We start from the raw sequence: 24,258 nt of genomic DNA, 5'->3' as shown, positions 1-24,258 counted from the left end.
ATCAAGCACAGACGCAATTTAGACAAGGGAATAATTTGCTGGAAGCAGATTGTTGGGCATCATCATTGGAAAGCTTCAGCAAGAGACTAGATAAGCATCCATGGCTTGGGATCAGGGCAGAGAAAGGTCTCTCCTGGTCAACATGCCATTTGACTCTCACAATCTGCAATTTTGAAGCCCACTACAAATCTCTTCAGCTGACACCAAGTGGTGGGCAAAACCTAGACATTCTGGTCAGGAAGAATGAATTGAATGATCTGTTCATCACAAGTAGGGAGCTCCATCCCCACGATGAAGTCTGGGCACTGTGAACACAGTGGTCCTGTGCATCAGACCTAGGGACAGAGGAAGCTGCCTTCTACTAGGTCAGACCACACTTTTGCATGAAGGAAAGGGTCAAGGTTAGGGTCACTATGAACAAATTGCTGTATTCGCCCCATGGAATAATCCTTGAAGGACATTCCTGCCCATTTTCATTTCCATTCCTCTAACAACATTGATATTCTTTTACAGTAGTGTGTGTGTCTGTGTGTCGGCCCCATGGTCAGAGCAATAAAAACATGCTGTACTGAAAGCTGAAAGTACTGCAATGCTACCACCTGTTTTTCAACTCTGGGGATGGAGACTTTGTCAAAAATCATCCCCCTAGGGGATGGGGCCGCTCTTAGAAGAGCATCTGCCTGCTTGCATGCAGAAGGTTCCAAGTTCCCTCCCTGGCAGCATCTCCAAGATAGGGCTGGGAGAGACTCCTGCCTGCAGCCTTGTAGAGCTGCTGCCACTAGTTTGTGTAGACAATGCTGAGCTAGATGGACCGAGGGTCTGACTCAGTGTAAGGCAGCTTCCTAAGTTCCAATACATTTGTCCCTCACCAACTGTGGGTTTGCTAATTGTGGGTTTGAGTACCCGCGACTGGCAAACTTTCACCCTCCCTCACCAATCACAATTTGAGTATTTGTGGTTGGCACCATTTTAAAAAATGGCTGGGGTTTTTTGGCCAATTTCCTGGGTCACAGGGTCAACCTGAGGGCCAGGGGGTCATTTACAGAGGTCTGGGGCAATTTCTGGGGGTTGGGGTGAATTGGGGGAGGTTTGGGATGATTTTGGGAGGTTTGGGGGTCAGTTCTGGGGCCATGAGGTCATTTCCAGGGGTTGGGGGACATTTTCAAGGGGTAGGGGGACCTTTTCCGGGGACACGGAGGATTTTTTAATCCTTTTTTGTGGATTTTAGGCCCTTTGGCACTCGCGATTCCTCCAACCCCTGTTTACAATGTAATCCTATGCCTCACCAACCACAAATTCGCCAACTGCAAGGGTTTCCAGGAACAGAACCCTCGCGGTTGGCAAGGGTCAACTGCAATCTATGTTCCCCCTCCAGGGAGGAGAGCAAATGAGCACTCCTGGCATTTCAGACATGTCCGTGGTTGCTTGGAGAGGGGAAAAGAAACATGTTGTGTCCTCCAAGAGTTGGTGCCCTGGGCAACTGCTTATGAGCATTTGTCCCCTGAGATGGTGCCCATGGCCAGAATGTTTGGGCCTGGCTACTAAACAAAAGCAATGGGATGTATGGACACGCTCTAGGCTCTGGATTAACTCCTGGCACTTTGCTTTCATTTCCGATTTTTAAAAATCTTTTAAAACAAAGCGGGGAAAGCACCATCTGGCTCCTGCATACGTGGGAGGCAAAGCGCCTTGCAAAGGTGAACTGCTTAATTTCCTGCTACCACAAACAGATATTTACGTAACAAAAGCAGCAGCGTCACCGGTCGCCTTCTTCCCATAAGTCTCTCCACGTTCCGCCTGAAGACAGATGCGTCCTTTTCAAAGCTGATCACTGAGGAATGTGCTCAGCTGTTTATCCTGCTTTGACATGAGAAGAGAGTTTTGTTTTATGGGCTTGGAAGATTAAAAACAAAATGACGGCAAACACAAAGCGATTGGCGATAATTTCTTAAGTAGGGGGAAGAGTCAAAAGGGAGCTATCTGACTGCAGATTTCAAAATTAGAAGTCACATCCTGCATTGAGCTCTGATATGCCATATGAGAGGCAGAGATGTGTGAAACCTTTCCCCTTGATTTTGGCATGTATTCCTGCCTTCCTGTGCTCCTGCATTGCAGGTTCAGGACACTTGTCTGCAAAATCTAATATGTAGTTTGTGCAATACTGATTGTTCATCCATGCATATTATCATATCTAATAGGCTTAATTCTGTGTCCGCGTGCTCATTCAGCTTTGGATTTTCCTTTCATAGATCCAACACTTATACCCCCAGCCTCCTTCCCATTCGGGATACTTATCTGCAGTAGGGAATCTGCAACTTTTGCATCAGAACCAAGAAACCAAGGGCATTTCTTAATAAGTGGATGTTGTGGCTCCTGTCAGAGGTGCACCTAGGTAATTTTGGAGGCTGGACCTAAAGGCCTTTGGAGCCCCCCTCACCTCCCGCTGCATCACCCGCCCTACAAGCACACACCGTGCCATACGCAGTATTTTTAACACATGGGTTCTTGTGTTAAACCTAAGAATGTGCACTGAACATTCACCCGGTGGGTCACAGGGTGAAGGCCTAAAACCAGCCGAAGAGCGCCCAAACTGGGTGAGGAAGTGATTTAGAAGGCCGGCGGGGGGAGGGGGAACCTCCACGGACCACCCCCCCCCCCGCTGCCTCCAGGAACTCCCCCGAGGGGAGTAAAAGGTAAAAAACATTTTTAATTTTTTTAAAAAAAGAATTTAAAGATTGTGAACCCCCCAAACTGAACTGAACCGGGGGGATTCAAGGGGGTGCCAGACCGAACCGGGCCAGCCAGTTCTGTGCACATCCCTAAGGGGAGCCCACCACTCTGTGAGATTCCAAATCTCTAGCCTAAATCTGCTTCCTTGCACTTTCAGTCCATTGATCCTAGCCCTGAGATGGCCACTCACAATCTAGGAGTGGAGTCCCACCTGCCTCAAACCAGGCCTTTCCCCAGTAGGACAAGTAAACCTGTACCATTAATTTCAACAATACCACTAATGAGTATAGCAGGGGAGCTGGTCTTTTGACAGCGAGCAGGAATTGTCCTCTTTGCTCAGCAGGGTCTACCTTGGTTTTCATTTGAATGGGTGACTACATGTGAGCACTGTACGGTATTCCCCTTAGGGGATGGGGCCATGGAAGAGCAGCTGCATGCCCAATTCACTCCCTGGCATCTCTAGAAACGGCTGGGAGAGGTTCCTGTCTGCAGCCTTGGAGACGCTGCTGCCAATCTGGGTAGACCATACTGAGCTAGATGGACCCAGGGTCTCACGGTAGAAGGCAGCTTTGTATGTTCCTGTGAGTAACTTAATCTGGATGTAAGCCAGTGACTGGAGTAACCCATCTCATAACTGTGTCATTTAAACATCTGTGCATATGTATGTTGTCACACACGCACATATCTCTATGGCATACCCGAGCAGATGGTTTGCAGCAGAAGGGGTACACTTGTGGGGTTTTTTTTAGTTTTTTTAAAGGTTGGGATTGGGAAATCCTGTCTGAAACTTTCAAACAGGCCAGTTCCATTCAGTCCATGAGCATGCAAGCCTGTTTCTGAGGTACATGAAAGTTGCTATTAAATATACTGTCACGGCATATTTAGTGCTTGGATAGTAGGCCACTCATCTTGGAAACCTAGTTGCAGTGTACTGGAGAAATCGATTCTTCACCTGCCCTTCAGGAGTTCTATCATTCCTTCCATTTGATGGATGCTAATTAAATGAGCTTCTAGCCCTTTCCCCCTTGATTAAAACTGAAGAAATAATGGCCTGTGAAATGCTGGCCATTTCCAGCTAAATAGAGCTAGTTGAAAAGCTGCCTTCCTCCCCAGCCCAGTCATTAGGACACCTGTCAGGAGCCTGGAAGGGGGGCACAGATTGGGCCGCTTGGAATCCAGGGCATCATGGATTAGCCGGCTGCCTACAGTTGTGTCTTGCTCAGGGTTCCCCCGGTGATGTGATGCTTAAGGCAACCCTGATTAGGGTCACAAATGGCAAGCAGCCATGTTGCTTCATTAGAAACTCGCTTTTCACAGGCAGAGAGGGGAAAGTACCGAAAAATGTGGCAGCCTTATGTGGGGATTAATTTTTGGTGTGATGCTAGGTAAAGAGTCAACAGAAGGCTCAACAAGGGATGGAGTTGTAGCTCAGTGGCAGAGTAGTTGCTTTGCATACAGAAGGTCAGGTTCAATCCCCAGAATCTCCAAGAGGGCTGAGAAAGACTCCTTTGAAGATTGTCTGGAATCCTAGGATGCTGCTGTCAGTACTAAGGCAGCACTAAGTTAGATGGGTCAAGGGTCTGTCTCAATATCAGGCAGCTTCCTACGCACTTCTGGCTCCTCTAGGATAGCTCTGTTTTCAGGCTGTTTCAGCGACAGGGCTGTAGCTCATTGATAGATAATCTGCGTTCCATGCAGGAAGTTCCAGGTTCGCTCCCTGGCAGCATCTCCGGGTAGGGCTGGGAAAGACTCCTGCCTGAAACCTTGGAGAGCTGCTGCCAGTCAGTGTAGATGACATGAGCTGGACGGGCCGGTGGCCTGAGTCAGTATAAGCCAGATACATTCCCATGTAGAAGTCCATTGGGGCAGGCTGACTTATGGGTTTGAGGGCATGGTGGCACTTGCTGGGGCCTGCCGTGGGTGTGACAAATTTGCCCCACCCAGCCCTGACTCTAGGATGAGTCTGGTGGGGTCTCCAGATTGAGTAAAGGGTCTGGGAAGCAAGAGCAAGTGAGCTGTTTGGGATTGTGCCTGCCCAGACCCTCGCCCAGCCTTTAAGCAGAATCCCTCCCTCTCATACTGGGCTGAATTGTCTCTTTTGCTGAGCAGGGCTTGCCCTCGTTTGCATTTGAATGAGACTACATTTGTGAGCACCGTGAGATATTAAGGGACGCGGCCGCTTTGAGAAGAACACCTTACCTGCTTGCCTGCAGAAGGTTCTTGTTGCCAGAACCTAAGGGGTATGCTCGTGGGTCAAATGGGCCGTAACCCAAAATTTGGCTTAAAATAAGACAAATCTGGCAACAGTCACATCTGCAGATATGGCTTGGAAGGATTCCTGCCTGGTGCCTTGAAGAAGCCGCTGCCAGTTTGTGTAGACAATACTGAGCTAGATGGACTAATGGTTTGACTCGGTAGATGGCAGCTTCCTATACTCCTATGTTCCCATTTGTTGGCCCTCCATGAATTGGACTGAATCATGGGAGGGGTCTTTTCTACCTCGCTTCCTCACCTTGTTCTTCATAGTTAGATTTCTCTGGCCACAACAGGCAGGTACATTGAGGTACCTGTGACATTGTGCAATATGTAAGCAATAGATTTCACTCCAAATCTTGAGAAGCAGTTCTGCTTCTATCCCTCAGCCATGGCAGAGACAGCCATGGCATAGCATTATATGTTCCAAACCAGCATTTCCACCTGTTTTCCTCTGCACTGTCTCAGTTGCACACAATGGGGGGAGGGAATTGTTAACCAGACCCCCCCTCCTTTCTGAAATGTGAAGAACCCTTCATTGCCTAGTGAGTGCCGTAGAATTAATCAGGGCAATTAGGCTGTTACGTTGCATGGCATTATACCAGATATGGTAATTATCCTAATTTCTCTTCTCCCCCCAACACCTGATTCTCAGCCTCTCTTCCCCACTTCTCTCTCCACCTGTCTGGCTGATGTTTTCTGATCTGTGTGCTGTTCGTTTTGTTATCACTAATGAGCGTGGTGCTGACAAAGAAAAGCTCTTGTCAGGCTGATGGGAGCTTCTTTGTTGGAGTGCCAAGGAAAGTGGGGGTATAGAATCAATGGTTGTGATTCTAAGACATCCGTAGGCCAGGGTTGGGCTTACGGATGGGGCAGGGGCTCAGGGTTAGAGCATCTGCTTTGCATGCAAAAGGTCCCAGGTTCAGTCTCTGGAATCTCCAGGCAGGGCTGGGAGAGATTCCTGCCTGAAACCTTGGAGAAATGCTGCCAGTCAGTGCTGACAGTCCTGAGCTAGGTGGACCAATGGACTGACTCAGCAGAAGTCAACTCCCTAGGCTCTAATTCACTTCAAGGAAGTGGCTGTAGCTCAGGCCTGCAGAAGATACCAATTTCAATCCCTGGTATCTCTAGTTAAAACTGTGGAGAACCCTTTCCTGAAACCTTGGAGAGCTGCGGCCAGTTGGTGTAGACAGTCCGGAGCTAGATGGACCAAGGGTCTGACTCAGTATAAGACAGCTTCCTATGTTCCTATGTAGGTTATCTATCCTCCAGCTGTCCCGATTTGCCTGTCTGAAATCCCTCTCCAAATGTCAGTTTCTTCTTGGAAGAGCCCTGGAATTCCCTTTCAAACTTCCCTTTGCAGAAATTTCTGCAACCCTAGCTGTAGTTGCAGAAATTTCTGCAAAGTGAAGGTCGGAAGAGAAGTGCCTTTAGACAATGCTCTGAGTCCCACCTGCTTTGTGAACGTACCTGATGTATCTTCCTTGTCGATGCTGAGCAAGTCTGGTCAACGCTTGGGACGGGAGGTTGCCTTGGAACCCTAGTTATGTTGTCTTGTATTCCACCATGGCAGAAATATAGATATAGCGTAGGAACATAGGCAGCTGCCATATATTGAGTCAGACCATTGGTCCATCTAGCTCAGTATTGTCTACACAGACTGGGAGCAGTTTCTCCAAGGTTGCAGGCAGGAGTCTCTCCCAGCCCTATCTTGGAGAAGCCAGGGAGGGAACTTGGAACCTCAGATGCTCTTCCCAGAGTGGCCCCATCCCCTAAGAGGAATATCTTACAGTGCTCACATGTGGTCTCCCATTCAAATGCAACCAGGGCAGACCCTGCTTAGCAAAGGGGACAATTCATGCTTGCTACCACAAGACCAGCTCTCCTCCTTATTAATGTAATATATATATATTCACTGCCAGAAACAGAATGCTGGTTCTGATGGATCTTGGTCATATCCAACAAAGCAATCCTTTTGCACTTAACAGACAGACATTCAACAGGTGTATTTCCCCATCACTTTATCTCAGTGCCAGGAAAAAGCTCCACTGTTGCTTTTCTCCTATTGTGCAGCTGTCAGAGATACATGGATGCCAATTAATGAATTCCATAGCTCAAAGGTCACCAGCATTCATTGGCGGTACTCCTGCAAAGGTGGATTGAGCCCACTGCAAATCTCTCATTGATCAAAACTCAGAATCCAAAAGCAGATGCGGAAGACAGCTTAATGGGTGTTGGGTGAAAGATGGCTTTGGAAGAGCACATGTGGTGCTGTTCCCCTCCCCCTTCCCATTTGGTCTGGTGAGTACGTCGGGAATTTCTTAATTGCAACAAACTTCAAGGCTTTCCTTCATGTGGAGGACCGTTGGAAAGACTGAGCTGGGAAAATTTGCATACAAACGTCCTTTGCAGTTTCTGTAATTAAAATATTTGCATGGAAGGAGTTGGATCCCCCCTCCCTTTCGACTCGTATGTGGTCAGAATTTTAGCTCTGGAAACATATTTTAAAACAAACATGGGGAAAGCTGTTACTGGTTTATGGGAAGAGAGCTGATCTTGTGGTAGCAAGCATGGTTTGTCCCCTTTGCTAAGCAGTGTCCATCCTGGTTTGCATGTGAATGGGAGATTGCATGTGAGCACTGTAAGATATTCCCTTTAAGGGATGGGGCAGCTCTGGGAAGAACGCCTGCCTGCTTGCATGCAGAAGTTCCCAAGTTCCCTCCCTGGCATCTCCAAGATTGGGCTGAGAGAGACTCCCGCCTGAAACCTTGAAGAAGCCTCTGCCAGTCTTTGTACTGAGCTAGCTGGACCGTATATAGCACTCCGGGGGTGCTGTTCACATGCACAGCCTAACCCAGGCTAGGGAAGCCCAGCCTGGGTTAGGCTGCACATGAAAACCGCTGGGATTGGGCCCAATCCCGGTGGGGCAGTGCAGCCTAGCCCAACTTTTAAACCTGGCTTTTAGCCAGTGCGAAGGGAGTGAGCGCACCCTTAACCCATGCTACAGGATTGTGCAGGCATGCCGCCCAAGGAGACACAGAGATGGGTGCCTAGAGTGTCCAACTCCTGGGGGAATCCCCCAATGCACCACGCTCGGTGCATTGTGGGATTCCCCAGGAGTTGGACACTCTAGGCACCCATCTCTGGTGCCTAGAGCTCGGTGCATTGTGGGATTCCCAGAGTCTCAGCTCTCTGGAGCTCAACCATCTGGGAGCACGGTCCATGCTCCCAGCGCACTTTTACTGATCATCTGGGTGGAAGGTTGGGTTTGTGCAGCCTTCCCCCTGCCCACCCACCCACCCAATAGCTTGTGTGAATAGCTCCTGGGTCTTTCCACACATTTCAAGCCAATTAGCGCCTCCTTGGAGTGCCTCCCCCGCCCGAGAGTAGACCAACATTTCAGTTACACACAGAGGCGATTCTCAGGAGCAGCAGAAACTGGGCTAAGGGGTTTCTGCTGCTCGTGTGCAGCAACGGGAGCCATGGGGTTCCCGGTAATGGTTCGGCAGCAAGCCCGTCTAAATACCCTCCCCCTTAAACGAGGTTAACGGTGCAAGTGCTTTGTTAACTCTGTTTTTTCAGTGCATTTCTGGGGCTCCGGGGAGGGTGTCGATCCCCAGAGTGGCTGGGTGAGCCACGGGCAGATGTGGGAGTGCCGGAGCCAAGCCACCGCTCATCTGGGTGGGCGATCCGCCCAGCGGGGAGAGTGGGTAGAGCCCGCTCTCCCTGCAGAACCCCTTTCGGCTCTACACACTGATTGTGTATAGAGCTTTATGGATTACCAGACGATACCAAGGAACAACTAATTTGCCCAAAGCATGTTATTCTGCCTAATGAGACCTGGAGTCTTTAGTAAAATAATCATTACATAGGAATATAGGAAGCTGCCATAGACGGAGTCAGACCCTTGGTCTATCTAGCTGAGAATTGTCTACCCAGACTGGCAGCGGCTTCTCCCAGGTTGCAGGCAGGAATCTCTCTCAGCCCTATCTTGGAGATGCTGCCAGGGAGGGAACTTGGAACCTTCTGCTCTTCCCAGAGCAGCCCCATTATCTCCTAAAGGGAATCTCTTAGAGTGCTCAGACTTCTAGTCTCCCATTCATATGCAACCAGGGCAGACCCTGCTTAGCTAAGGGGACAAGTCATGCTCTCCTCCACATGGCCAGCTCTCCTTGTTCCCCCCAGTACTGGGTTTGGCTCCAGTTTCAGCTGGCACTGCCATTCCTCCTTCGGCTTTGGTTAAAAATAACTGTTCAGTCTGATGAAAACAGGAGCTCCTCATAGCTGCTTTTAAGATGGCGGGTGATGGAGGGGAAATAGGGCAGCCGATCATGAACGTTGTGAGGTCTGATGGGCTTGTGGCCAGTCTCAAGAAGAAGGGGGGGTAGAATCCCCTTCTTTCATTTTGGATGTGGAGAGAAGATAATCAATTATTAATCTAAAACATATTGCTCTAAATCCCCTCTAATTCTTTGCAGTCATTAGCAATGTCATGCAATACCTTAAGCTTCGAAACCTTGTACCAGAATCCTGCAGCAGCCAGGAAAAAGTGGTTTGTCTGTTCTCTCGCTTTCTTTTCTTGTCTTACAAGGAAAATGTATGAGATCATTGGTTTTTTATTGTCAGAAGCTATGCTACTTTCTTCATATTTACTCCAAGTGGGTTGTAAATCAACACTGGATTGCCATCTCTCTAAATTATTTGCATGGGGACAGGCAAGGGGGAGGCACACTCTTTCATCCCTGTGGGTTAGATGTGATTAACATTATTCTTTATTATATTTGTGTCGTACCCCCTCAGTTTCTGATTGCTTTTCTAGCTTGGGGTCTCTTTTGATATAACATGCCAAAGCTGTCTGCAGGAATTTCTTGTAACTTTTGAATACAGAGGAAATCCATTCTAAAACATGACAACAGTAAGATCTTTCCCATCTAATCTTGATTCTTCAACTATCAGTGAGCCATCTATATAATTTTCCTAAGTACCTAGTTTGAAATAGAGAGCTGTTAACACAATTTTGCCTTCATCCCTCACAGAGTCATTCAGGTTAGATGTGAAATCCTAGTTTCTAAATACCTTTTCTTGACATGATACTTTTCTGAGTGAGGTTAGGAACATCAGAAACTGCCTTATAGTGAGCCCGACCATTGATCCATCTAGCTCAGCATTGTCTACACAGACTGGCAGCGGCTTCTCCAAGGTTTCAGGCAGGAGTCCAGGGGCATCGCTAGGGGAGAGGGGGCCCGTGTTCACCCATCTCCCCAGTGGCCTTTAGGAGTGACAAGGGATATGATGAAGAAAATAGGGAGGGGTGGAGCTGGGGGCCCCTCAGGAGCTAGGGGCCCCGGGATCTTTGAACCCATCTGCTCAATTATAGCGACATCCCTGCAGGAATCTCTCCCAGCCCTTCCTGGAGATGCCAAGGAGTGAACCTGGGACCTTCTGCATGCAAGCAGATGCTCTCCCACTGAGCCATGGCCCCATCTCCTAGGGGGAGTATCTTACAGCAGGTCGCGCTCACATGTAGTCACCCATCCAAATGCAAACCAGGGTATGTCCTGCTTAGCAAAGGGGACAATTCACGCTCGCCACCTCAAGCCCAGATTTCCTCCCGAAGAGGGAAATGGATTGGCTGTGGCATTGCCCTCACACACCCTGAAGGAGGACGCAGGTATTATGGGTCCCTTCAGACAACCCAAGGAAAGCAAGGTGGAAAGAACTCCCATTCCCACCCTCCCTTTAGAAAAGCAGCATCACTCCTCCTCCATGTACTGTATTAAGTCTGCACTGATCCTTGCTCTTCACTTCCCATATGCACAACAGTGGGTCAGTTTGGCCCTTAGTGTCGTCATACCAGAGCAGAAAAGCTTTAGGCTTATGCAGAGACATTTACAAAAGTGGAAGTTCACTCTGAATTTCATGAAGCTTCAGAGAATTTTCTCCCGTACTACCAGTTTTCCTTGAGTTGAAATGCTGTTAATCTATGCAGCCATTGCATCAGGATATGTGCGCGCCATAGTTCCTCTCTGTTGTTATTTTCCACCTTCCCATTCACACTGACTTACCAGTTGTGACCTATTGAATAATGTCATAGCCAATTAGGGAACCCAGACAGAGTAGAATAGGCAAACAAACAAACAAACAAAAAAACCACCCCCACCCCCCAAACCCCTTTGCAATAGTTCATTTTGAAAGGGAGCTCTTTGTTAGACTGGTAGGTGGGTAGACTGCTGGTTGCCACACCACAAAATGAAATCTTGTCGACAGCATATTCATCTCAGCAGGGCATATGCATCTTATTCCTGATTGGCCATGCCTCACCAATATGAATGGAGGCAAAGCTGCCCCTTGTGTACATGCATACATGCATGCGTGCACGCACACACAAACACATGGAAGAATGATAATGGTAAAACCACAGAAATCCCATCCTCAATATAAATGCTAGTCATAAATATTCGTCATCAGTATACATTATAATGGACTTGCAAATAAATCCACAAAAGTTGCTAGCCCAGAATATATTTTCTACTCATCCCTGCCTTTGTTATTTATGGCACATGGAAAGAGTTTACAAAAGTTGTCTAATTTACAAATGTTGCCTTTCCTGGGATGGGGGAGTGCCTCTCGCCCAGTATTCTCTCTAATTTTTTTCATCTGTATGCGGAATGAGTTTTGTTCTGGGCAGCAGTATCAAGGCAGTGTGCCCGCATATGCATTCAGAGTGGAACCTTCCTGATTCAACCTGAGCGGGATCAAAAATTAACCGAGTGGACATCAAAAAATGTGTGAGCACATTCGCACGTCTTAGAGGGTACACTGCTCTCGCCCATAGTGCACCGCACATTTGTGAGGGACTTGGTGCTAATTCATTAATAGACGACTCAATTCTGGGTCAGAGCTTTGTATGTAACAGAGCAAGTTCCCTGCTGCAGCCTACTGAAAGTCAGCCCCTGACACTGGTCGCCTGGAAGAAATCCTTAGCTCTCCCTAGGCAAGTACCTGTTTGCAAGCCTGAAATATGCATTAAGCTGTTGGAATGTTGTAGCCAGTGCAAAGACATGTGATGTAGTTAAAGACACACCCTTTCCCTTCTTCTCCCCTGCTTCATTCCTTCACATACCGCCCCCCTCCTCGTCCTCCCTGCCTGCTTCCCTTCTCTGTTGTTTTCCTCCCCCTTCTTTTCCCTCTCTCCCTTTTCCCTTGTCTTCACCCATTCACTGTCAGGAAGTGCCGCATCCGAAGGGCTATTTCAGCACAACGTGGCAACAGCAGAGACTAGCAGCAATGGCAGCTACAACAGTGAGTGGATTTCAACTCCAGCGGGGACAGTTGGAAGCTGATGGGAGGGCTGGGTCAACGGTGATGGGGAGCATGCTGTAGATGAGGCCCCCAAACTCAGGGATGCTTGCCTCAACCAGAGCTGCACAACTTCAGCCCTTCTGCAGCAGTTGGACTACAATCCCCACAATCCTTTACCATTGGCCACCATGGCTGGGGGTGATGAGAATTGTAGTCCAAACACAGCTGGAGGGCTGAATTTACCCAGCCCTGCTCTAAACTCTCTTTCAAAGAGATGCTCCCCTTCCCAATCACCACTTCTGCCTTTTTGCTCCAATTAGAGGCCTGCTGGGAGGGTTGCACCCAACATTTCGGCAGAGTGAAATCCAAAAATAAATTTCCCTTCACAAGGAGAAACTTGCATTTGAAGAGAATGCCAGAGTTCTTCCTAAGGAGAGACATTAGGTAATTTCATCAGAGGGTTTCCTGCTTTCAGGTAGAGATTCAGGTGGTTGTCAAAAACCGCAATGCAATTGAACCCCTTTGTGACTCTGCACAACTTCCTTTCCCTTCTCAGACCACTTCTTCTTCCTCCCAGTCCTTCCAGCCACTCCCTTACCCAGATGCCCTTTCATGGATTTCTTTGGACCTGCTACCTCCTTTTAAAAGATTCTGTTTGGCTTCTACTTTCCTACACCCATGCATCTTACCTCTCCTGCCCTCTCTACTTTTCTCTGGGGAGCTCAGGCAATGGCAGACACAGGGGCTATTCCCACGATCAGGCGAAATTGGGCTAGGGGAGCCTAGCCCAATTTCTCCTGATCATGGGAGCCACCGGGCTCACAGGCGAGCCTGTTGGTTAACCCGCCAAACTAGCCCTCCCCTTAAATTGGGTTTGCAGAATGAGTGCATTGACCTAGAATCATTAGCATGATAAGAAGGAAACACTCTTTAGGAATGCACATATAGCTCTTTAGAAATGCAAATCGAGCTGGCTTGCCTAGCTGTGAAGAGTGGAAAAACCAGTTTTCAGGAAGCAAACTCTTTAAGTTCTAGTTACAAAAGTGAAACCTCTGTGTTTGCTCAAGTTGACTTCTTTGGGAACAATATTAGTCTGCTTGATTAAGGTTTCGCTGGTTAGAACACCACACAGGTGTTGGGAAAAAAGGGAAGAAATCTGTTAGTGTATACAAGTGCTCCCAGTCTAGAACACAAAGTTTTGAAGGCAACGTGTTCCTACCCAAGGCAAGTCTCCCCCGCCCCTCATTGGCTCGAAGGAAAACACGGAGGCATGCAATGTGAACCTGCACCAAAAGAAAACCCGAGAGAAGAGGGGAGAGGCTGCTTCCCTCATGCTGCGAGTATAATTCGAAGTAGCTTTGCTCAACATTTACCTCGAGAGCTGGAAGCTATGTGTGGGAAAGCTCCTGGTTTTCCATTTTCAAGGATCTGCCTATTTGGTGATGTTCCTTGTTTATAAAGATTTACCCACCCCAGTTTTTTATAAATTCCATAGCTCAGTAGAAGAATATCTGCTCTGCATGAAAAAGGCCCCAGTTTTACTCCCCGGTGGCCTCTCCAGGTAGGGCTGGGAAAGACTCCTTCCCGAACCCTTGGAGAGCCACTGCCAGTCAGTGGAGACAGACAATACTGAATTAGATGGATGAATGGTCTGACTCTGTGTAAGGCAGCTTCCTTTGTTCCTGCGGTCTTGTTTCACCATATAGACATTTCTTTGCTGTACAAGAAAGTTATTTTTCTAAGTCTATAAAATATGCTGATTTTTTTAAAAAAAAAAAAACCCTTAGTACATCTTGTACCATTTAACAATATAGCAATTAAATAATGTTAACACACTGAGATGATAGCAATTAAAGGGATGGAGCTGTTATGGGGGAAGAGAAGGAAGAATTCACCACACTGTGTAATCTTCCTGGTGAATCACTGCAGTCACACAGTCGTGATCCAGCTCAGCTTTCAAAGCATGTTTACTCAGGTCTACTTCACAATCACCTAAAATGTCGAGTTGTTTGGTTTTGGGTTCCTGAGTCAGTTCCCACATGCATGTCCTTCCTTATCTGTTTCCCTAGGTTTTGAAAGAGTTTCATGGAATTATGTGCTGTACCATTCAGCCCACAAACAATCATCCCTGTGTTTATGATTCCTTTTTAAGATGAGCTGCCAAATGTTTACTTCATCACACACTTGTGACTCTGCCGTTCTGTCAACTGCCGCCGTCTGTAGGACGGTAATTTTTAGGTTAGGTGAGCATGCCGACACCCCTGTTGACATACACCAGGGCTGTTCTCAGAATCCTATACAGGGTCGGATGAGCACCCAACCAGGTTAAGAGAGCTGTGTGTGCTTCCAGTTGGTAGTTGTGCATTTGCAAATAGCATGGTAGGAGGAGGGGAGAGTGATCATGTAGGAGCTGGGTAGGATGGCTTTCCATCCACTCTTGATGAAATGCTGGGGACCAAATATTGGTTGGTCACACCCCTCCTACACGGTTCCCACATGACCTCTCTCCCCTCCTCCTACCTTGATGATTACAAACACATGACCAAGAGCATGCATGGCTCTCCTACTCATGGCACAGTGGCATGCATGCACCATGGCATGTTAATGGCATGGCACTATGAGACAATGGCATGCTAATGGAATGTACAATGGCATGCAATGGAACATGCACAATGGCATGCATTCAGGAGCAAACATGGCTCTCTTAACCTGGTTGGGCACTCCTCCAACCCCGCTTAAGGTCGTGAGAACAACCCTACTGGTTTTTCTTCCAGGAAAACCTGAAATGTCCCACACTTGTATAGAGGCAACTGGAATAGTCGTGTTGAGCTCAGTTAACAGATTGGACTCCCCTACCCGCCCCCACTCCAAAAAATGGAACACGTTGCTGGTATTTGGTCTGTCAGCCTGGCACGCGTACATATAAAACTAGATACATTTCTAGACTAAGTGGCCATTTGCAGTCTGGAATGGTGGATCCGGCCATCCTCTGACAGCACCCAGCCTTGAAAAATGGACTGTGAAGCGTTATTTTCAAATGTCAGAAGAGTCATATAATCCCCGCCTGAATGCTTTGTAACAAATTATCAGATTTTATTAGACTATAATCTGAAAATCACTGCAGCAATTGCTTTATAGGCTATAACTACTCCTGAGGGAGCAACATGAGTGGACTTAATGTGCACAAAAATATACTGATCATCCACATAGCAGTCTGGAGAGTTTTGACCCATGGAAAAGACAGTCATTGAAAGGGGAAGAGGCAGTGTGGTGTAGTGGGTGGGTAGAGTGTCAGATGTCAGGAGTGAGGAGGCCAGGCTTCATATCCTTGAAGTTCACATGGCCATCTTAGGAGAGTCCTCGCAGCTCACCGCTAAGCCTACCTCGCAGGGTCTTTGTGAAGGCAGCATGTGGGGAAAGCCCTAGACACTGCCCTGAGTTCCTTGGAAGAAGAGCAGTAAGGAAACATGATGGGGGGGGGAGAAATGGCTCCTGAGGGAGGGGAGGACTAGAACCACTTGGCTCAGATGACAAGGAAGCAGATCCAGAATAGACATTTGGAAGAATTTTATAGGGCTGTTCTCACAATCATTAATAGGGTAGGAGATGCATCCTACCCAAGTTCTATACAGAGAGTAACTAAGGAATTAAGTGATTTTATGTACTGGATTGGCATCGGTCTTGTGATAAGTCTTGTCCATCCATCCCCAGCACAGCATCCCTCCAGTGGCTGTTGGTGGTGCCTCTCTTGTGTTTCTTGGCTGCTTTCGTGGCTGCTAAGAAAGAGACAGTGAGGCTGTTCACATGAGCAGCCCTACGCAGGCTTGGGCAGCCCTACCTGGGTACGGCTGCCCATGTGAAGTTCCGGGATTGAGGCCGATCCCCTCACTGCCCTCCTAAGTAGCCAGGGATTCTTACCTGACTACTTACCTGGGTGCAAGTGCAACCTTTTACCCAGGTACAAGCTTGTGTAAATGCTCTGGCTGCATGCAGACTGAGCAGACACCTAGAGTGCCCGACTCACGGCATAATCCCTCAATGCATCACACTCGTCACGCAGTGCATTGTGGGAGATCTGGAGGCCAGGATGTATTTCCCTGGCTTCCAGAACACTGTGCAGCTAGCAAAAGCGCAGGCCATGTGGGCGCACAAGCTGCACGACCCAGGACCATGCCGTATTGTCTGGGTGGAGAGGAGGTATCCTGCCTCCCCTCTCCAACCCTCCCCAGCCCAGCAGGAGGCCCTGTGAACAACCTCAGTGTGTCATTTGCACAGAACTGCCAGTAGCCAGAGGGGAGTTGGTCTTGTGGTAGCAAGCATGACTTGTCCCCTTAGCTAAGCAGGGTCTGCCCTGGTTGCATATGAATGGGAGACCAGAAGTGTGAGCACTGTAAGATATTCCCCTCAGGGGATGGAGCCCCTCTGGGAAGAGCAGAAGGTTTCAAGTTCCTTCCCTGGCAGCATCTCCAAGATAGGGCTGAGAGAGATTCCTGCCTGCAACCTCGGAGAAGCCGCTGCCAGTCTGTGAAGACAATACTGAGCTAGATAGACCAATGGTCTGACTCAGTATATGGCAGCTTCCTGTGTTCGTAGCCGCAAGTCTTTACAAGATGACTTCTGTCAGTTCAGCGTTGTGCCTCCTGGTGTAGTAATGACTGCAGTGGCACCCATTCTCTGACCCTCTTGAGCAATGCTGCTGTTCCCCTGGAAAGTTAGTAAATGCCCAAGTCAGGAACTGTCAAGGAGGTTAAGAGATTAATTACTGCTTGGGACGCTGTGTTTTCAGTTTCTGGATGTGGCTGTAGCAGGGAAGTCAGAAATACCCAAATAATTTACCCTGCGACGACGTGATAGATCACCTGTGCTCACAAGGTCACCGGCTACCATATAATTAGAGTTCTATACCATGTTCACCTTTGACAGACTTCTGAAATGCTGCATGGCTACCTGGTGTCACAGTGCAAGCACAGATTTGCTGTTGTCGAAAAAGAGACACACTTGAATTGCTCATAATAAGGTATGGAGAAAAGCAAAACAGGAGAGCAAAATAAGGTACATGAAGAACAGAGGGGCAGGTTCACCAATGAGGATGTGCAACAGGCATCCCAAAGCTTGAAATAATGTGCTTTTAAAGCAGACTGGTCCCTTCTGGGTTCAAAAAGCAAGGCAGCATTTAGTACAAATACAAATGCAAAAACACAGCTACCTTGAGAAGACCATAATGCTGGGAAAAGTGGAAGGCAAGAGAAGAAGAGGATGACCAGCAGCAAGGTGGATGGACTCGATGATGACAGCAATGAATGCACCACTGAGAGACCTTCAAGGCCAAGTTGAAGACAGATAATCCTAGAGAGAATCTATCTATGTGGTCGCTAAGAGTTGACTCCGATTTGACGGCACTTAACCAACCAACCAACCAACTGGTCAATCAATCAATCAATCAATGCAGGTGGAAAGAGATGTCTGGTAGGAGGATCAGGAGGGATATTGGGAGTGGCCGGATAGGGCCCTCAGTTGCTTTCGTACCTGTATAAAGAGAATGAGGCTGTTCACACGAGCAGCCCTACCCAGGTTTGAGCAGTAGCCCTGGGTAGGGCTACGCAGTACAAAGTGCCAGGATCATCATTGATCCCAGAGCTGCCTCCCTGAGTAGCCCAGGATTTTTACCTGTCTTTTTACTTGGGTAAAAGGTTGCAGGCATGCCCTTTTACCCAGGTCCCCATCGTGTGCCTGCAGAGCCGGGCACCTCGAGTGTTTGACTTGTGGGGAAATCCCTAAGTGTACCTCATACCTTGCTGCATTTTCCCAGCCTCCAGAACTCTGCACTCCTGGGAACAGCATGGATCATGTGCATGCACCAGCCGCAGGGCCCATGCGTGAATCATAATTGCCTTCTCCTCACACCCTTCCCACCAACTGAAAACAGGCATGAGAACAACTTACTTTATTTATTTTATTTTATTTATCTATCTGTTTATTTATTTGATTTCTATACCACCCTTCTAAAAATGGCTTGGGGCGGTTTACAACAGAATAAGAACAATTAAAATCAATTCACAATTAAAATCAAAACTAAATCCTTTAAACAATTAATGGCTGTCTTTAATGACTATCTGAGAAATACAGTAGCAAATGCGACTGTGGTTTTTCTAAGCTTATTTGTTTCTTTTCATTTGCTTAAAATCTAGCAAAGTCCCAGGCTGTATTTCATGCTGATGGTACCATAAAATCAGTCCAGAAACAATACATTTTTTAAACAGTTAGTACTTGATAGACTCACATTAACATTCCTGATGGCGGCTTCCTAGCATAGAAACTCCTCATGCACGAAGGCTAATCCACGAAGGAGTGGTTTTAAATATTAAGGTCTCTGTATGCAGTAGTGCTTTTCTTAGAAGACAGAAAACTACTCGGAATATGCATTATTTTGTCCCTGGCAGCGTTCATTGTGATGGATAAGTGTCCTGAACAAGACTGAGAATTATATATTTTCTAGGTCTGAAGAAAGGGGGAAGCAGCAATTACTATGACAAATATTTATCTACCACTTTTCAACAAGTGTTCTCAAACCAGTTTACATAACAATAAGTAAGTAAGTTATTTAGTTATTTAGTTAGTAAGGCTTCTTGTCCCAAAACGGCTCACAATCTAAGGTAGACACCAGCAACAGCCACTGGGGGGATGCTGTGCTGGGGATGGATAGGGCCAGTGCTCTCCCCCTGCTAAATTTGGGTGATTCGGCTTGTGCCCGAAATTTCTCGGATCTTTTCGTGGGTGATTCGGTTCGGCCCCGAATCACCCGAAATTCGCTGTTTTGCACATCCCTATTTAAAAGGTGCCTTTTAAACGTTTTGCACATCCCTATTTAAAAGGTGCCTCTTTGCTCAGTTAGCAGTTGAGTAGGTCAGTGAGACAAACTGCATGTGTTGTGATGCACAATAAGAACCTGGGCCCATCAGTATGCAAAGGAGGCACTCTACCACTGGACAATGGGTGCTCCTGGGGAGTTTATGAAGCTGCTTTCTGCTGAGTTAGACCCTTGGTCCACCTAGCTCACTGTTGTCCACACTCACTGGCAGCTTCTTTCCAGCATTTCGGACAGGGCTGTCTCCGAGCCCTACCAGGAGGTGCAAGGATTGAAGCTGGGACTTACGCACGGCAGATGCTCTACCACTGAGCTCCAACCTCTTACCAAGAGGGGTCCCCCGAGAATGTATAAAGCTATCTTGAGTTAGGCCATAGGTCAATTTAGCCGAGTGTTGTCCATACTGATATTCATCGGTGGTTCTGGCTTGTTTAGAAAAACAACATTTCTGCTTTTGTGAACAGAAGGATCCCAGAAATGGTGTGCATCCTGAGATAGGGGCGCCCAGGTTTCACACACACTTAAGTGGCCCTTGCCTAGATGCAGCTAAGACATAGTTCTGGAGGTGAACAGAAATCTAGAGAAAGCTTGTGGTTGGCTGTGAGAAACAGCCAGAGTTATTTCACTGAAGTCAGTACATAGAAGCAGATAAACCTGCTGCAGAAGTTCTGACCTGGAGGCATTTGGTAAACGATGACTTCATAAGGAAGTTGTCTGGCTCGAAATTACTGCCCTTTATGGGGCACCTTGCTCATAGCTGCCGAGGCAGCCTTCATTCCACTGGGCGCAGTTGGAGTTGGTGTCTCCGTTCTCTCTCTCTCTGTCTCCTTCCATCCGCCATTTGTGGCTAACCCCTAATGGAGAAAGAGTGTCCACAGAGACATCTGGGAAAGTTTAGCTGGTTAAGTCATCCAGCTGACCGGGAGCTAATGAAGTCTTACGGCAAAAGCTTTCAGCTGCATCCCACCTGGTGGATGGTTTTAGCAAAATGCTTCCTTTGGGGGCTGCATGGCTTAGGACCTCCGATTGCTTTCAGGAAGGCGAGGAAATAGTGGTGCAGGGGAGAGAAGAAGGTGAACTCTGAAATGGTTTCTCATCGCTTTCTCACTAATGGTCTTGACAGCCCCGATGTCTACCGACATTGATCCTCTCCTTGTCCTTCTCCTTCATATCCTCCTGTGAAGCCCTACAAAAGACAGATAACACGAGCAGGATGCTTGCTCAATGTCGTCATTCTGTCAGTGGGTTCTGAAGGCATGAAAGTGATCTACAGATCTCTGTCTAAATACTACTAGAAGAAAGGCATCCTCCATGATCTGGGGGTGGGGGGCAGGTTTGAACAACTCCCCAGTGGGGAAATATTATAGGAGGACCTTGATATTCAGGGGGTTCCATTTCACGCTACAACCGCAGATACGGAAATCGCCAATATTGAGTCATTAAGGTGTCTCTTTGCCCAATTAGCAGCAGCTTTTACAGACAGGGCTGTTACCCCGAATCTCCTCTGGAAGAGAGTGTGTGCATTCACACACCAGTCAAACTTAACCCGAAGTCCATTCAAGTTCCTTGGAAGCACTCCACACATAAATCAGGTGTTGTCTTCCAAATTCTAGTTTATCTCAATGTATTTCTGGGTTTTTAAAATGCTGGTTTCAAGAGTTTGACGGAGCAAATAGGGGGAGGTACTGACATAGAATCATTGTGTTCCTATCCAAGAAGCACTATCTCACTTGCTCTCTTCCATTGGCTAGAAGGAAAACACTGAGGCATGCAATGTGAATGTGCACCAAAAGAAAACCCGAGAGCAGAGGGGAGGGGCTGCTTCCCTCAATGCTGCGAGTGTAATTCGAAGTGGCTTCGCTCAACATTTATCCTGCAGCATGAAGCCATGTGTGAATAATTTCCAGGGGAGGGATATTTTAAGCACATACCTAGAAAATATATATTCTCCCTCTCCCTCTCCCTCTCCCTCTCCCTCTCCCTCTCCCTCTCCCTCTCCCTCTCCCTCTCTCTCTCTCTCTCTCTCTCTCTCTCTCTATATATATATATATATTTAAATGAATGAATTATGCAGCAGGCAGAAGCTCTGCTGAGTAGACAGGTCAAGAACATCTGATTCCTAGATTCCTAGTATTGATACCAGCCCTGGCCAACTCAAGACTTCATACCTCCGCTTACCAGCTGTAGGCGCAGATATGGCACATGCCCCTCTCTTCAAGTACAGAGGCCAGTGCATGGGTTAAGAACCTCTTAAATGAGAAGCCAGGCCCCACAGAGCTCAGCCAGGGGTAGTGTGTTTTGCTCACCCCACATAATGGAGGGAGCAGCTCTAATAGCTCCTTTCCCCAGCCCAAGAGTCAGAAGCCAGCTCGGCCTCCAGTCACTCAGCATTTCCTTGACATTTCCACAGTGATAACCCGTCACTCCTTAGGCAGGGATGAAAGACTTCTCCTCCCAAAGGAGGCAGCAGAAGTGGCATTGGCCAGATCACTGAAGTTGACAGGACGAAGCCTTCAGAAATGTACAGTCAGGGAACCGTCCTGTATTGGTTGAGGCGAGATTGACGAAATGCCACTCCAGTTGGCTTTGATGAGACTGGGGAGATTTAATGAGGGCCAACCACCTATCCATCATAAAGGGGCTTTCACCTTGTCAGACTAGTGGGAAGGAGAGAGGGCGGATGAAGTTTGCAGAGTGGCAAGCAACAAGTGACGGAGGACAAGCGTAGGGGGAGTTTTGGTGCACACAGAACTCCCCCCACCCCCGCCACTGGATTTTTCAAGCAGATGCCTATGCAATCACAATGCAAGTGTGATCAAGGAGGCTGGATTTCTTAACTTCCCTCCAGTGTAGCTCTGTAGCTCTAGGAAGCTGCCTTATACCGAGTCAGACCATTGGTCCAGCTAGCTCAGTATTGTCTACACAGCTGGCAGCAGCCCTCCAAGGTTTCAGGCAGGAGTCTCTCCCAGTCCTATTTTGGAGATGTCAGGGAGGGAACTTGGAACCTTCTGCATGCAAGCAGGCAGGTGCTCTTCCTAGAACAGCCCCATCCCCTAAGGCAGTGGTTCCCAATCAGGGTTCCTCCAGATGTTACTGAACTACAACTCCCCAAAAACCCAGCTATAATGTATTGTGGTTGGGGGTGCTGGGAGTTGTAGTTCAGCAGCCTCCGGAGGAACCCTGGTTGGGAACCACTGCCCTAAGGGAAAGATCTTACACATGCTCACACATGTCTCCCATTCAAATGCAAACCAAGGTGGAACTTGCTTAGCAAAGGGGGCAATTTATGCTTGCTCTCACAGCCTTGCCTGCACTTTTGTGTGCATGTCAACAGCCCTGGAAAAATTGCACTGAAGAGCAGCTCTGCTGTGATGTAAAGTTGCACATAAATATGCAATAGTATTTACTCAAATCCATAATTTGTGTTCATTAATGTCTTTCAGGAGAGCCCTTAAAACCTATCTGTTTGGCCTGGCCTTCCAGGGTTTTAAAACTACTGTAAACTGTTTAAAATTGTTTTAAATGGTTGCCCTGGTTTTCCAGGGTTTTTAGTTGTTTGAATGTTTATTTTTATAGCTTTGATTTTAATTGTTAACTGGTTTTAATTGTTTTTATCCTGTTGTAAACCACCCTGAGCCATTTTGGAAGGGTGGTATATAAATCGAATGAATGAATGAATGAATGAATGAATGAATAGGATGTGGATTGGAAATCATGGGTGTGCTGTTGCACAATTATGTTTGTGTAACTTTACAGTGTAGCAGAGCTCCCTTGGGTGCAGCTCTTCCAAGGGTGTTGACACATGCTCAGTAACATGGTTCACATTGATTTGTGCAGTGTGTCAGCCACTGTATGGCCCAGCAGGTGCAGTGCAGTAAAGCCTACGAAGGAAACATGACAAGTCAAGAATCACGAGATTTCTAGGGCCTTTAGGAACATAGGAAGCTGCCTTATACCATGTCAGACTATTGGTCCATCTAGCTCGGTATTGTCTACACTAACTGGCTGCGGCTCTCCAGGGTTTCAGGCAGGGGTCTCTCCCAACCCTTCCTGGAGATGCCACCAGGAAATGAACTTGGGACCTTCTGCATGCAAGCAGATGTTCTACCACTGAGCTACAGCCATATCCCCTAAGGGGAATATCTTACAGCATAGTGCTCATCCATCCAAATGCAAATCAAGGTGAGCCCTGCTTAGCAAAGGGGAAAATTCATGCTTGCTACTACAAAACCAGCTCTCATGCAAAGCAGATGCTCTTCCATGGTACTATGACCCCATCTTCTAAGGGTTATATCTGACAGCGCTCATTTGTAGTTTTCCTTACAAATGCAAACGCTGCTTAGCAAAGGAGACAGTTCGGGCTCACTGCCACAAGACCAGCTCTCCTCCCCATTGAAAGCAGGCGTTCCTCTGCCTCTCTTTCAGCTGCCAGATCCATGCATCATGAGCCTGATATTAATAGAAAATAGATTTCAAAACAATTGGGACTAATGAATTTTGAATATTATTATGATTAATGCCAAGGCAGCTGAACTGATTATGTGGCATCCAGAGCGGCATCCAGAGATCTTTTTTCTTTTTCTTTTTCTTTTTCTTTTTAATGGGCCCTTGTTTAATTCATGCCTACTCTTATTTAGAAGAAGATCTGTCTGCTGATGATATTGACAGGGGCCAAACTTGGAGGAAGAAGAACGTGGAGAAGATTGATGGCCAGTACTTAGTTGATGAGCAAAGCAAGCTGAATAGAGATGTCTGAATTTGCATTTGCAAGTTCCATAGGAAAGTGAATTTCAGTGAGTGAGACTAGCAAAATGTCAACAAAATGGTAGGGGGGGGGGCACGGCGGGCATGGTTGTATTTCTCCCTGTATGCCCATTTTCATGGTTTGGCTTTGGGCTTTCAGCCCTGCTAAACACAGCAATGTTTTGTTTCTTCCCTCAAGTCTGAGGTGTGTTGGTTCTTGGGCATGCAAATAGCTGCTTATCCCAGCTTCTAGATCATGTATGAACAAGTTAAAGAGCACTAGTCCCAGTACTGATCCCTGGGTGCTTGGGGTCCCTGGGTCCTCAGTGGTACCTGGGTCCTCAGTGGTACCTGGGTCCTCACTG

General features: G+C 47.5%; 1 protein-coding gene across 7 annotated transcripts in view; it reads left to right on the top strand.

The window, feature by feature from the left end:
• Window positions 1-24,258, top strand: part of NTRK3 (neurotrophic receptor tyrosine kinase 3) — a 364,980-nt gene that overhangs the window by 329,531 nt on the left and 11,191 nt on the right. For 5 of the 7 annotated variants that reach the window (XM_053272596.1, XM_053272592.1, XM_053272597.1 and 2 more), the window contains exon 16: window positions 12,211-12,285. The exons of 1 other annotated variant lie outside the window; for it this stretch is intronic. In XM_053272596.1, coding sequence (XP_053128571.1) covers window positions 12,211-12,285 — 75 coding nt within the window. The remainder of the gene's footprint in view (window positions 1-12,210; window positions 12,286-24,258) is intronic. One more of the 7 variants, XM_053272598.1, reaches the window with a different exon arrangement.

This window comes from Hemicordylus capensis, chromosome 10 (assembly GCF_027244095.1).
Source record: "Hemicordylus capensis ecotype Gifberg chromosome 10, rHemCap1.1.pri, whole genome shotgun sequence".
Taxonomy (NCBI): domain Eukaryota; kingdom Metazoa; phylum Chordata; class Lepidosauria; order Squamata; family Cordylidae; genus Hemicordylus; species Hemicordylus capensis.
The sequence above is the reverse complement of the archived record's forward strand: the minus strand, read 5'-3'. Positions and strand labels throughout refer to the sequence as shown.